Below are 12,092 nucleotides of genomic sequence, written 5' to 3' on the forward strand. Positions count from 1 at the left end.
TATGTTTGCCGCTGCCGCTTGCCGCTGGCTGTTGTGATCCTCGCCTTACAACATTAAACCTGTTATTGGTACTTATTGTAAATCAAGAAATTATGAAACCCACTAAATCATGTTCCTTGAATATTGTAAAAGAATGATGTCTCGCATATACTCTAAGTCTCTTTGGAGGATGGGCATGAAACCCAAAGTGGTTATCTGAACTCACATGGTGATCCAGTGGGTGTCGTAGCTGGAGCCGAACTGTTGAAAGGTCCCAAACAGCTTGGGCAGCAGACGCAAGGAGACCACCACCGACCTGAGAGAGCAGACAAGGAGAGAAGCACACACACACGCGCACACACACACACAACAAAGTCAGCACAGAGCAGAAACCAGAGTAAGTGATGCTTCTGTCCAAAACAAGCCATAAATCATTTGAAAGGACAAGTTTATAATAATAACTGAAAGGGAATGATGGTGGTGATGGATTATGAACTTTTGTGCCATCCCCAAAAAATTGACAATAAAACACACCGAGCCCTACACTTGTGTGCTGCACATGTTTAAATAATGACTCTGCATTAAAATGACGCATTAAAAGACCTGCCACCGTGCCCTTTTTTGTAAGATATTCTCACAAGGACACAATGACTCTGGGAAAGGGAAACAAGACAGACCTAGAACTCTCTCTAGAACTCTGCCCCTTTTACAGCATCTAGAATTCTGCCCTCTTTTACATCCTATAATAATCACCGAGGTGGCGGAACATTAAAGGGGAGCCAAAAGGCTGGGGGGCATCCAGGAGGAACCATCTGGCTATGACTCATCGCCGACTGGCACATTAAAATACCAGAACTCTTTATTTATTTACTTATTTATTTTATTATGTGCCAGCAATTAATGTACACTAATTGCCAACTTTTATATATATTTTTTTTTTATTATTATTATTTTTATTGCATGCCATGGATAAATGGAGACTAAGTATGAAGGTCATGGTGGGACCCGCAAGACAACATTTTTTTTTTTTTCAGGAACTTCCAGTGGAAAGATGTAGGCTCTAATAAAAACTCATGACCCTTGCTGGAATATAAATAGGGGTAAAACTACTATGGGATGCACAGGCGAGTTTGAAGGTCATTGTTAAAACCAGCGAAACAACTGAAGTGCTGAACTTTAATTGGGAAGACGCAATAAACCCTCTATCAGAACCCTCACTGGAGTATAAACAGGGGAGGAGTATATTATGGGATATGAGATCGTTGTGCTAATTAGTGGGTGTTCATAGTAAACCAACTGCAGACTGGTGTGTGTGTGTGTGTGTGTGTGTGTGTGTAGAGGGATGGGGTGTTGATAACAGAGCAGTGCTGGAGGTCACAGCTGTACGAGATTAGTGTGAATTTAGTCTCTCCCAACAACCTTGGAGGATGTTGTTATGGCAGTCAAACTCTTCACATTACACAGAAACACATTACAATTCAGGCCGGTATTATGGGATGGAAGCCGTGTTGCCAGGAGAGATGAGAAGTGAGATGACTCATACTGCCTGGCTCTTACTCCAGGGAGAGTGATCCAGGGATAGCACGCTGGTGTATTATGGGATGCCAAAACATCTATGCCTCATAAGCGCTGAGTTTTGTAGCATTAGCAAAATTAATATCATTGAAAAGTCTTTGCTATGTAATGAAATAATCATTAAAGATCACTCATTTTGTGACATTCAATACTGCCTAAACAATGGCGTCATAATTAAACAAAATGGTTTAAAGATATGCAATGGATTTTTTTTTCACATTTTTATAGCACTTGCATTGGCTAGCTATACCAAGGGGACTGCAGCCATGGGGAGCTCATATCATGCCAAAGATTAAACCAGAGCTCTACTGCAAACAAATAGCTTCAGGTGAAAAGGAGTCTGCTACATAAACAGATGTAAATATGATGCAAACTCTCCAGGAGTCAACGAAAATTACACGCACACACGGCGATAAGTTTGGGACTTTTGTTTCAAAACCATGTGGCTGCGGGGCGTGATATTATGGGATGTCGTTTGCCGCGCGGCACTTCTCCTTGGTGACTCACCGGTGGTTGGCGAGGTTCTCCAGGCAGCCCTCGATGAAGCGCATGCGGATCTGACGGTCGGTGAACCAGCACACCAGCGAACACAGCAACTTCTCCGCCTCGCCAATCAGGCCCTCTGATAGGTGGATCTGAGTCGCCATGGAAACAACAGAACACTGCGTCAGAGGGGTTGCTGTGTCTGGTTCTCTCTCTTTTCCCTTCTTTTTAAAAAAAAAAAAAAAAATCTGTTTTTCTCTAATGCAGGCACGAGAAAGTTTTCATCTTGCCTGGAGGGTGAAAACGTGCTGCAAAAGCTTCACACTATCTGTGTGAATGTGAATGTAAGTGTGTGTGTGTGTGTGTATTTGTCATTTTACATATCCCAGGTATCCCAGACACTCTGCAACAAAATTTACCTACCTTGTGTGTGCACACCTCTGTGTTTATTTGTCTTCTGTGTGTGTGTATCGTTTAATTCTCTGTGTGTCTGTGTGTCTGTATTTGTCTGTGTTTACCGCATCTTCGTCCTGCACCAGGTCCCACAGCAGAGTGTTGCCTTTCTTGCACACGTTGTCCAGGTTGATATCGGTGACAGCATGGCTGGAATACTGGTGCTTGTGAACGGAAGGGCCTGAGGGACAAACAGAGCCGAAGGAGTCAGAGCAGAACAGACTAAATCAGATTTATGCCGTTCGGCACTGCAGCAGGCCTGGAGTGGAAAATTACAGATTCAGACGCAAGCGAAAGCTCTGCTAAGATTTAACTCCTATGCAATGACAACTTTCACCCACTGGGTTTACAATGCCTGCGTGCACATACGCACGGGTAACCGTTTTCGTGTGTGTCTGTCCAAAAGCGAACATGTCTGCAGGTGCAGTTCCACTCATGTATAATTGCTTGTGAGTACGTTTTACTGTAATTGCTTGTACGTGTGTGTTTTGGGGTGTGTGTGGTGTGTAAGAGTAATTGCTTGTGAGTGTAAATTGCTTATGTGTGTGTGCGCGTGTGATGGCGCGTGTGTGCGCGTGTGATGGCGCGTGTGATGGCGCGTGTGTGCGCGTGTGATGGCGTGTGTGTGCGCGTGTGATGGCGTGTGTGTGTGTTTACCTTGCACCAGGTGCTCGTGGTAGATGGAGGCCAGGTTGGGCAGGTGCTGCTGCAGGTGTGAGCTGAGCTCGGCGTGCGAGTTGATCTGCACCAGCTCCTCCTCGCAGCCCGACTCCTCGCCGTCAAAGTCCGCCATGTTCTTCTCCGACTTGGCGCTCACCTGCGAGCTGCTGCAGCTCACGTCGTCCGCGCTCAGCATGTCCTCCATCACGTGACTGCACATAGAGGTCAAAGGTTAAGAGTTAAGAGTCTTATTTTGAAAGTTATACTTCAGCCAAAGGATTCTATGAAAAATAAATAATGACACTTTAACAGGGTTCCCACTCTAGGTCAGATGTAAAATGACAAAAAAAAATTCCCTGACCTACTTAGAATGAACTGTACAATACACCGACCAAAGATTTCAGAGTAGCCGCATAGCATTCAAGAATCTTTGATGTTTTTTGTTTTTTTTTTTTTAGAGTGGGAGATGAATAAATGGGCATTGAATAAGAAAAGTTAGGCTAACCACAACCACTCAAGCAAGCATTAAAGCTAATTACCAGATATACATCAATTCTGCGTGGACATATATTCACATTAATGTATTTTGGCAAGTATATTTTAAACTGCTACTACAAAATTCCTTGATATTCCATGACTTAGCCCCACAAATGATACAATTCCATGACTGTCCATGTCTGGAATAGACTATCAAATTTCCATGATATTCCAAAAATGCCATGACCCATGGGAAGCCAGCTTTAAGCTTACGACTTACTAAACATTGACTACACACACACAGACACAAACCGCTCCTCAATTATGTGACTGCACAGAAGTCCTTCAGACTTCGATCGAATCAGAAATCAATTAAATTCAGTTTGAACTCCTTTGTCTCATCTGACCTAGAAAAACGACATTATTTTTCCTCTATTTATTATTCTAATCAAATGTCGTTTTAACTTTATGGGTATGATAAAAAAGCAAACAAAAAAAAAAAACTGTATATACCAACTAATTAATCTAAATAATAAATAAATAAATAAATAAATAAATAAATAAATAATACTCCACAATGGAGAGCAGAAACAGGCTGTGCAGCAGCGGCAAGCCTAAAGGGCTTTAAGGCCACTTTCTTGAGAAGAGATGAAAATGAAACATACAAAAAAAAAACAAAAAAAAATGCCTAAAAGCTAGAGTGATCTAGTGTAGTTTAAAGATAAAGGTAGGCAGTATTGAGCAGACACTTATCCAAAGGGATCCACAGGGACAGGGGCAACATTCTGGAATCAAACCTGAGGTAATCACTCAAGAAACACAATCACTCAAGAAATAAAAAGGTAAATAAAAAAAATAAAAATTCGGAGAGGTGAATAAGATCCAAGATGGCAGAGCGGTCTCACCCCTCGTGATGGTGGTGGTGGTGATGGTGGTGGTGGTGGTGATGGTGGTGCTGGGGGTTGATGAAGCGGCGGCAGTTGAACAGCTCGTTCCCCATGGCCTCGCCCAGGAAGTCCCCGGCGCGCGGGTGCGGCAGGCAGCCCGGACCGTCCTGGTGGCCTGGACCTTGCGGACCGGGACCGGGAGCCGGGGGCCCGTGCAGGGGACCCATCTCTGGACCCAGCGGCCCCTGCTGCTGCTGCTGCTGCTGCGAGGTCTGGGGCTGTGGCTGGGACTGGGGAGCCAGCTGCTGAGCCTGATGCTGCTGTTGTTGTTGTTGTTGCTGTTGCTGTTGTTGTTGTTGTTGCTGCTGCTGATGATGATGATCAGCCATGGGATCCAAGCACGTGGAGGAGGATGAAGAGGAGGAGGTGCAGGGGTCCAGCATCCTCATGGAGGACGAGGCCACCGCAGCAGCAGCAGAGGAGGAAGAGGAGGAAGTGGACGCCACGGCGGCGGCCATGACGGAAACGGACGCAGCAGCGGAGGAGGAGGAGGAGGGGTCAGAGGTGAAGGGGAGGGGTTTGGTTTTGGGTGGCGCAGGGCCGGGCAGAGCGGTGGTGGCAGCGGAGGAGGACGAGATGGACGCCAGGCCACTGCTGCTTGTGGTTGCCGCGCCGATGCCCACTCCCATGCCAGGGCGCTCGGGCGGGGGCTGGATCTCGTCCAGCGGCTCGCCCGCCTTCCTCTTTCTCAGTTCCGACGAAGACGCCGCCGAGGTTGACGCGACCGCCGCGGCTGGGGCCTCTCGCGTCTCCTTCTGTGGCACTCCGTCCGTCGTCGCGGAGACCACCGACGACACGGACGCCAAACCGCTGGGCCTCGCCGCTGTTGCCACAGTCGTCGTTGTCTCCTCCTCCTCGTCCTCTTCGTCGTCGTCGTCATCTTCTTCGTCGTCGTCTTCCTCCTCCTCTTCCTCCTCCTCCTCTTCCTCCTCCTTGAGCGCCTCGCTGTCGGCCATGTCGTCCGAGTGCAGCTCGGAGCCCGGGCTGCCGGCCGATTGGCTGGCGTGGCTGGAGCCCGCCTCCTCGTTGCTGGAGGCCTCCGAGCGGCCGCTGCTGCTGTCCGGCCCGCTGCTGCCCTCCTCACCACTGTTGGCCGTCTCGTCTGAACTGCCCTGCAGAGACTCCTGGAGGGAGGGAGAGGGGAGAGGGAGAGAAAGAAAGAGAGAAAGAAAGAAAAATAGAGAAAGAGAGAAATAGAGAGAGAGAAAGAGAGAAATAGAGAGAAATAGAGAGAGAGAAAGAAAGAAAGAGAGCAAGAGAGAGGGGGGGAAAGGGAGGGAGGAGAGAGAGAGAGAGAGAGAGAGATAATGAGTGGGGGAGTACAAAAGACAGAAAAAGAGGGAGGTAAAGAAAGGGTGAGAAAAAAAGAGAAACAGAGAGAAAGAGTTACAAGAGTTATGGAAGGAGACATCAAAAACATTTCATAGATCAATGTTGGTTTCAAGGACAGTTTAGAGTGAGAAGGAGGGGGGGAAAAAAGGAGATTGACCAAAATGTAACTGGCTGAACCCTGCTAGAACACTACAATGTTTATATAAACACAATTCCCTGGCTTCTGTGGTGAATGACCTTGTCATGGTGTGTGGGGGAGGGAGAGGGGTGTTGGTGTTTGTGTGTATATGTGTGTCTGTTTGTCTGTGTTTGTGTTTGCATCTGTGTGTGCCCCTGAATGTCTGTTAAACATATCTCCGTGTCAAAATCATCTGTGTGTATGTGTGTAGTATGTATGTAGTGTCTATGTAGTGTGTGTGTAGTGTTTTATGGGTGTTTTACACCCATACCTCTGTGTGTAGTGTGTGTGTTGTACACCCATACCTGAGTGTGTAGTGTGTATGTAGTGTGTGTGTGTAGTGTGCGTGTGTCGTGTGTCGTGTGTGTGTGTAGTGCGAGTTGTCCACCCATACCTCTGTGTCAGACAGCCTCTGCTGGCCTCTCTTGCTGCCGCTCATGATCTGCTCGTCCATCTCCAGGTCGCTGCCGCCGCTGTGGTGCGTGTCGCTGTTGTCGCTGCTCTCAGGGCTTGCAGCAGGGGATCCTGGGTAAAAAAAAAACAGAAGTCACCTCTTCACTTCACTGTCAGTGTTCAACAGCTATAAGATTATTTAAAGTCACAACAGTTTCCCTTTAAAAAGACCTACACATCACAACTCACGAGTTTTGTATACAGATCTTAGACAGCCACCATCATACACACACACACACACTCAACAAACAGACACACACTGAATAACAAACAGACACTCCATATTCACTCACCTTTACAAACATGTATACATTAAGGACACACACACCAACTTCCTCACTCACTCTAACAGTCACACACACAGACACACACACAGGGCAGTGTGTTCTCCTGCGTGTCCCACTCACCCTTCTTGTTGCCCATGGGGAGGTTGGTGTTAAGCAGCGATGCGAAGGAGCTCTGCTTAGAGAGCTGGGCCTTGGCTGCCAGGGCGTTGTTCCACAGGGCCTTGATCAGCATGGAGGCCAAGTATAGAGTCTGCAGGAGACACACACACACACACACACACACACGGGGGTAAGGGTGGAGTTCACACTGTGTTCTGAAAATATTTGGGGGAAAAATGACTATGCACAGAACTTTAAGAAATAGCAAAACTACAAAAATGTCTGTGAATGTGTGTCTAAGAAACTAAAGAGAGAAAGAAAGAGTGTGTGTGCGAGTAAGTATCTGATGCACATACATGATGTGGTGTGTAAGTATGTATGTAAGTAAGTATCTGTGTGATCTTGTAAATGTTTAATTGATTGTGTGGTGTCTGACGTGTCTGGTGTGTGTGTGTGTGTGTGTGTGTGTGTGTGTGTGTGTGTGTACCTGTTCTGTGTGTGCGCTGGGGTGCAGTCCAGACACCAGGTTGAGCACATGCCTGAGAGGCACTGGGTCCAGGTTCTTAATGAGGGAGGGGAACAGGTCGTGGACATACCGGCTGCAGTGTTTCAGCTGGGGAAAAAATAATAATAATAAATACATAAATAAATAAATATTTACTGAGATTTTCATATCAATAATAAAGACAATATTTATTTTTTATTTTTTTGTTGAATATTATGTCAGAGTGACATAATATTCCTTTTAAATTTCAGAGGGTGTATGTGCACCTCTGTGCATACATATGACCCAAGATGAGCACCATGAAGATACTTCCACATAAGTGCTGTTACAGGACCAATTTCTACTAGACGTTTCACATGGACTCTGATTAATGTCCAGCGTGTGAGTCGGGGGGCCCACCTGAGCGCCGGCCCAGATGCAGTCCACGTGCTGGGTGCTGAGACGACCCTCCGCAGCCAGAAAGTTCAGGATCACTTGGCACTGCTTGATGATCTGCGGGAGTGACGAGAGAGCGAGAGCGAGAGCGAGAGCGAGAGAGATATGAGGGAGTAAAATATGAGGAAGAGGGGGGAGAGAGAGAGAGAGAGAGAGAGAGAGAGAGAGAGAGAGAGAGAAAGAAAGAAAGAAAGAAAGAAAGAGAGATAGAGAGAGAGAGACAGAGAGAGCAAGCGAGAGAGATAAGAGAGTAAAACAGAGGGAGGGGGTGGGGGTGCATTGAAGGGAAGATACAGATCAGAAAGGTTTCTTGCCAAGTAGGGTTTTTGCATACAAGGAATTTGTCTTGGTTGTGTAGCTCAAGTTAGCCATGTAAGGGTGATGGACAAAGAAATAGTACATCTCAGGGATGACATTTTGTTTTGCTTGATGATCACTTTTGTTCATAAGTGGATAGAGGCTTTTTCATTCCAAACTCCAAACTCTACACACCAAGTGGAACACACACAAACACACCCACGGAGAGATGACTCACCTCAATGTGCAAATTTGGTCCAAATATGTGTTCCACTACATTGTTATTTATAAGCCAGTCGGCCAGCTCCTTGGCTATTGACCTGGGATGCAAATAGAGAGAGTGAAGGCCTGGGTCAGACACACTCAGACATACAGTAACACAATACGTACAGTACCTCCACTGCCTACATTTCCCAGAATGCTCGTACATGATGCTACATTCTGAATCACTCCTTATTGAAGGCATAATGTTCATAAATAGTGAATCAGCCAAGCATTCTCAGTTTTTAGCTGTAAATTGTAAACTATAGACCATTACAACTGCACAAAATTTGTAATGGCACATAAAACAACATTTAGCAAAAGGTAACTTGGGGACAAAGTTTTAAAATCAACATTTTGTAGAGCATTATGCTAAAGTCCAATACATTTTAATTTCAAAGTATATGGGTTGGTTTTGAAGGTTTCAATACAGAAACTGGAAACTCTCTAGGACCAGACTGAAATGGTCTATATAGTTCACCATAAAATATCCACAATGCATTGGATATTGCAGTACAGAGACAACTGCTCATGGATACCACATACAGAACCCCCACTGTGCCCCCCATACTCATACTACATTTCCCAGAATGCCTTTGTGTGTGAATGACCCAGTGGGACTCCGTGTGGGCTCAAACGGAAACGCATGACTGCGATTTAGCAGTGAAAGGGCTTCAGTGGGGGCGGCTGACTCTTTCTGTCTGTTCAGTGACCCTCAGAGAAGAGGTGCGTGTTTAAAAGTGCGGCTGTGGGGGCGGCGCGCACGGCTGTGACTCACGTCTCTGTGTCCGACACCAGCGACTCGTTGTTGCAGACGTCGTTGAAGGCGTGAAGCTGATTCTAGAGAGGAACAGAGAGACAGTTTGTATTAGACTGTCTGTGTGTGTGTCTGTGTGTGTGTGTGTGTGTGTGTGTGTGTGCGTGCATGAGAGAAAGAGAGAGAGAGAGTGTACTTGCGTCAGTGTGTGGGAGAGCTACGAGTGGGCATATGTGTGTGGGTTTGTACGCATGAGTATGAGAGAGAGTGTGTGTGTGTGAGCATGAGAGAGAGAGAGAGAGAGAACATATGTGCGTGGGTTTATAGTACGTGTGTGCAAGCATGATGAAGTGTACATTTGACCGAGTCTGTGTGGGTGGGTAGGTGTGTGTCCGTGTGTGCACACGTCAGTGGAGACTAGTCCATTGAGTAAAGGGCTGACCATCCTCCTAAAACTTAGGACGATGGTCAGAGTTATGAGATATTAGGAGTTAAATAATATATCTAATAAAATGTACCTACTAACTAACTCATTTATTAAAAAAACAGTCTGTGCGCATGTGTGTGCGTATGTGTATGTGTGTGTATGTGTGCGCGTGTGTGTGCCCCCTTCTCTGCCCTCACCGTGATCTGGCTGAGGCCGGCGAGCCGCATGGTGAGCGTGGGCGACATGAAGTACTTGAAGGCCAGGTCCAGGCTCTCCTTGTCGAAGCACAGCGCGCTGTCCAGCGGCTCCTTCACCGTGCTCCACATCAGGTCGGCCATGTTGCGCGCCGCGCTCTGCCGCAGCTCCTGGTCCGACAGCTTGCACAGATACCTGACAAGGGCGAGGAGAGAGAGTGAGCCGTCAATCACTCAACTGGCATTCAGTGCTGTGTGTGTGTGTGTGTGTAGTCATTTCCTTTGTGTGTACAGTAATTTCCTGTGTATTAGCCACATTGTGTAGAAAACGGCAGGACAGTGTTTTATGCTAATTAAAATAAAAATGAAAGTAATGTAAATGTATGTATGTATGTATGTATTGAATGTATTAACTGCACCTGTGTATTAACCACAGTGCCCAATAGCACAATGAATCAGAATCAGTATTGTGCTTCAACGATAAAGAAAAAGAATTCACATGTATAGCCCGTCCCCATGTATTAACCTCATAGCTGAAGAAATTTAGCTAAATCAATGTATAAACCTCAGTTAATAGTCGGGAAATTATGGTGTGTGTGTGCATATAATTGTTGGTTTGCAGATGTAGAGGACCCAAGCCCAAATCAATATATACTGTAACATTATTTGGTCCTTTCATCATAATCAAATCATATTATTATTATTATTATTATTATTATTATTAACACCACCAAGGATGAATCTAAATCATATATATCAATTATAAATAATATAAATACTATTATTTAAATGATAATTTAGCCTACAAGTCCTTCATAAACATGTTCTCAATCATCCAAAGCAAGAAGGAGCAAATTAGCTGCAAACACATCAGGAAATATGGACTTAATCATAATTAATTAAACGCACATTGTAGGCGTATATGAGGTTTGTAGCGTGCAACAATAGACAATTTACATTATATTGTTACAATAATTCATTACTCAAGAAGTGCTTTATGTTGTTGCTATAATTCTATTCTATTCCAGTTCTATTATTGCTACAATGTAATGAGGACATGCATAAGAGAGTGGGATGAATACGTGTCCTGTCTCTTTAAGGACCACCCCCCCCCCCCCCCTCCTCCTCCTCCACCTCCTCCCCACGGAGCTGTTCTAATCCTGTCTCCGCTGGTCATATGACCAGGATCGGAGCGGTGGCCCCGCCAGCCGTCTGGCTCCGACGAGGTCATGTGAGGAGAGCGAGCGGCCGCGGTGCCGACTGTTGCCATGGTGAGGGATGCTCTTCCTAGCAACTCGAGAGCATGTGTGTTTACGTCTGTGCGCGAGGCTGGTTGGTCGGGCGGGCGCGGTGGCTCACAAGCAGCAGTAGTATAGTATCTTCTCTCTCTGTGTGTGTGTGTGTGTGTGTGTGTGTGTGTGTGTGTGTGTGTGTGTGTGTAATGATGAACAAATCCAAAAAAACATTAGCAGAAACATATCACACCCTTCCTCTCTCTTTCTTTCACATTTTGATTTAGACAGAAAAAAAAAGAAAAAAAAGAATGTGTGAAATCCAAAACTTGGCTCAGGCACAAGGTTACATAAGAAGTGGCAAATCATTTTCATATGCTACTCCGCTTTGAGGCTAAAGCGAGCCCAGTCTCTCTCTAAACTCTTCCCAAAAACTGCACTCCGTGACATCTGCAACCCCAATAAAAACTCACGCAGCGCGAGCGCCGGAAGGTGCAATTCAATTGAGCGGCGCCTCGTATCCTCAACTTCAAAAAAAAAAAAAAAAACGGCCGATAAACTCTCTGACCCACAAACCAGCCTCAGGACCCAGCACTCAGGATGCATGTCTTATGTCTACGCAGAGGTGAGGCATGGAGGACTGATTAAAATGGAAGCATTTCAGGACAGCGAAAGGTGTTGAACAAGATCACTTGGGAAGACATGATCACGGCAGGAGATGGAGACGGGCTTCTGGTGTGGGGGAATGGCGAGGATCACTCAAGCAGAGAGGAGAGGAAAGGAGAGCAGAAAAGATGGGTAGAGAAGAGAGGGAGGGAAGAGAGAGGGAATGAGGGAGGGGAGGAAGAGAGAGGAGACAAAGAAATGAAAGTGGAAAGAGGATGAATGAGGGCAGAGAGAAAGAGACAGAGAGAGTGAAAAAGGATTAAGGGCAAAAGAGAAGAATGAAGTCAAAAAAAGGAGGCAGAGAGAGAAGGAAAAGGACAAGAAGAGAGGGAGGTAGAGAAAGAAACAAGAGGAAAAGAGAGGAATAGTGCCAGGGAAGAGGTAGAGAGAGAAAG

General features: G+C 45.9%; 1 protein-coding gene across 1 annotated transcript in view; it reads right to left on the reverse strand.

The window, feature by feature from the left end:
• Positions 1-12,092, reverse strand: part of usp34 (ubiquitin specific peptidase 34) — a 56,591-nt gene that overhangs the window by 28,918 nt on the left and 15,581 nt on the right. The window contains 12 exon segments of the mRNA XM_042102710.1: positions 206-295; positions 2,062-2,189; positions 2,556-2,671; positions 3,148-3,362; positions 4,533-5,698; positions 6,479-6,609; positions 6,945-7,074; positions 7,411-7,536; positions 7,828-7,920; positions 8,399-8,480; positions 9,200-9,261; positions 9,803-9,995. Of these exon segments, the coding sequence (XP_041958644.1) occupies positions 206-295; positions 2,062-2,189; positions 2,556-2,671; positions 3,148-3,362; positions 4,533-5,698; positions 6,479-6,609; positions 6,945-7,074; positions 7,411-7,536; positions 7,828-7,920; positions 8,399-8,480; positions 9,200-9,261; positions 9,803-9,995 (2,532 nt within the window).

This window comes from Alosa sapidissima, chromosome 9, assembly GCF_018492685.1.
Source record: "Alosa sapidissima isolate fAloSap1 chromosome 9, fAloSap1.pri, whole genome shotgun sequence".
Classification (NCBI taxonomy): domain Eukaryota; kingdom Metazoa; phylum Chordata; class Actinopteri; order Clupeiformes; family Clupeidae; genus Alosa; species Alosa sapidissima.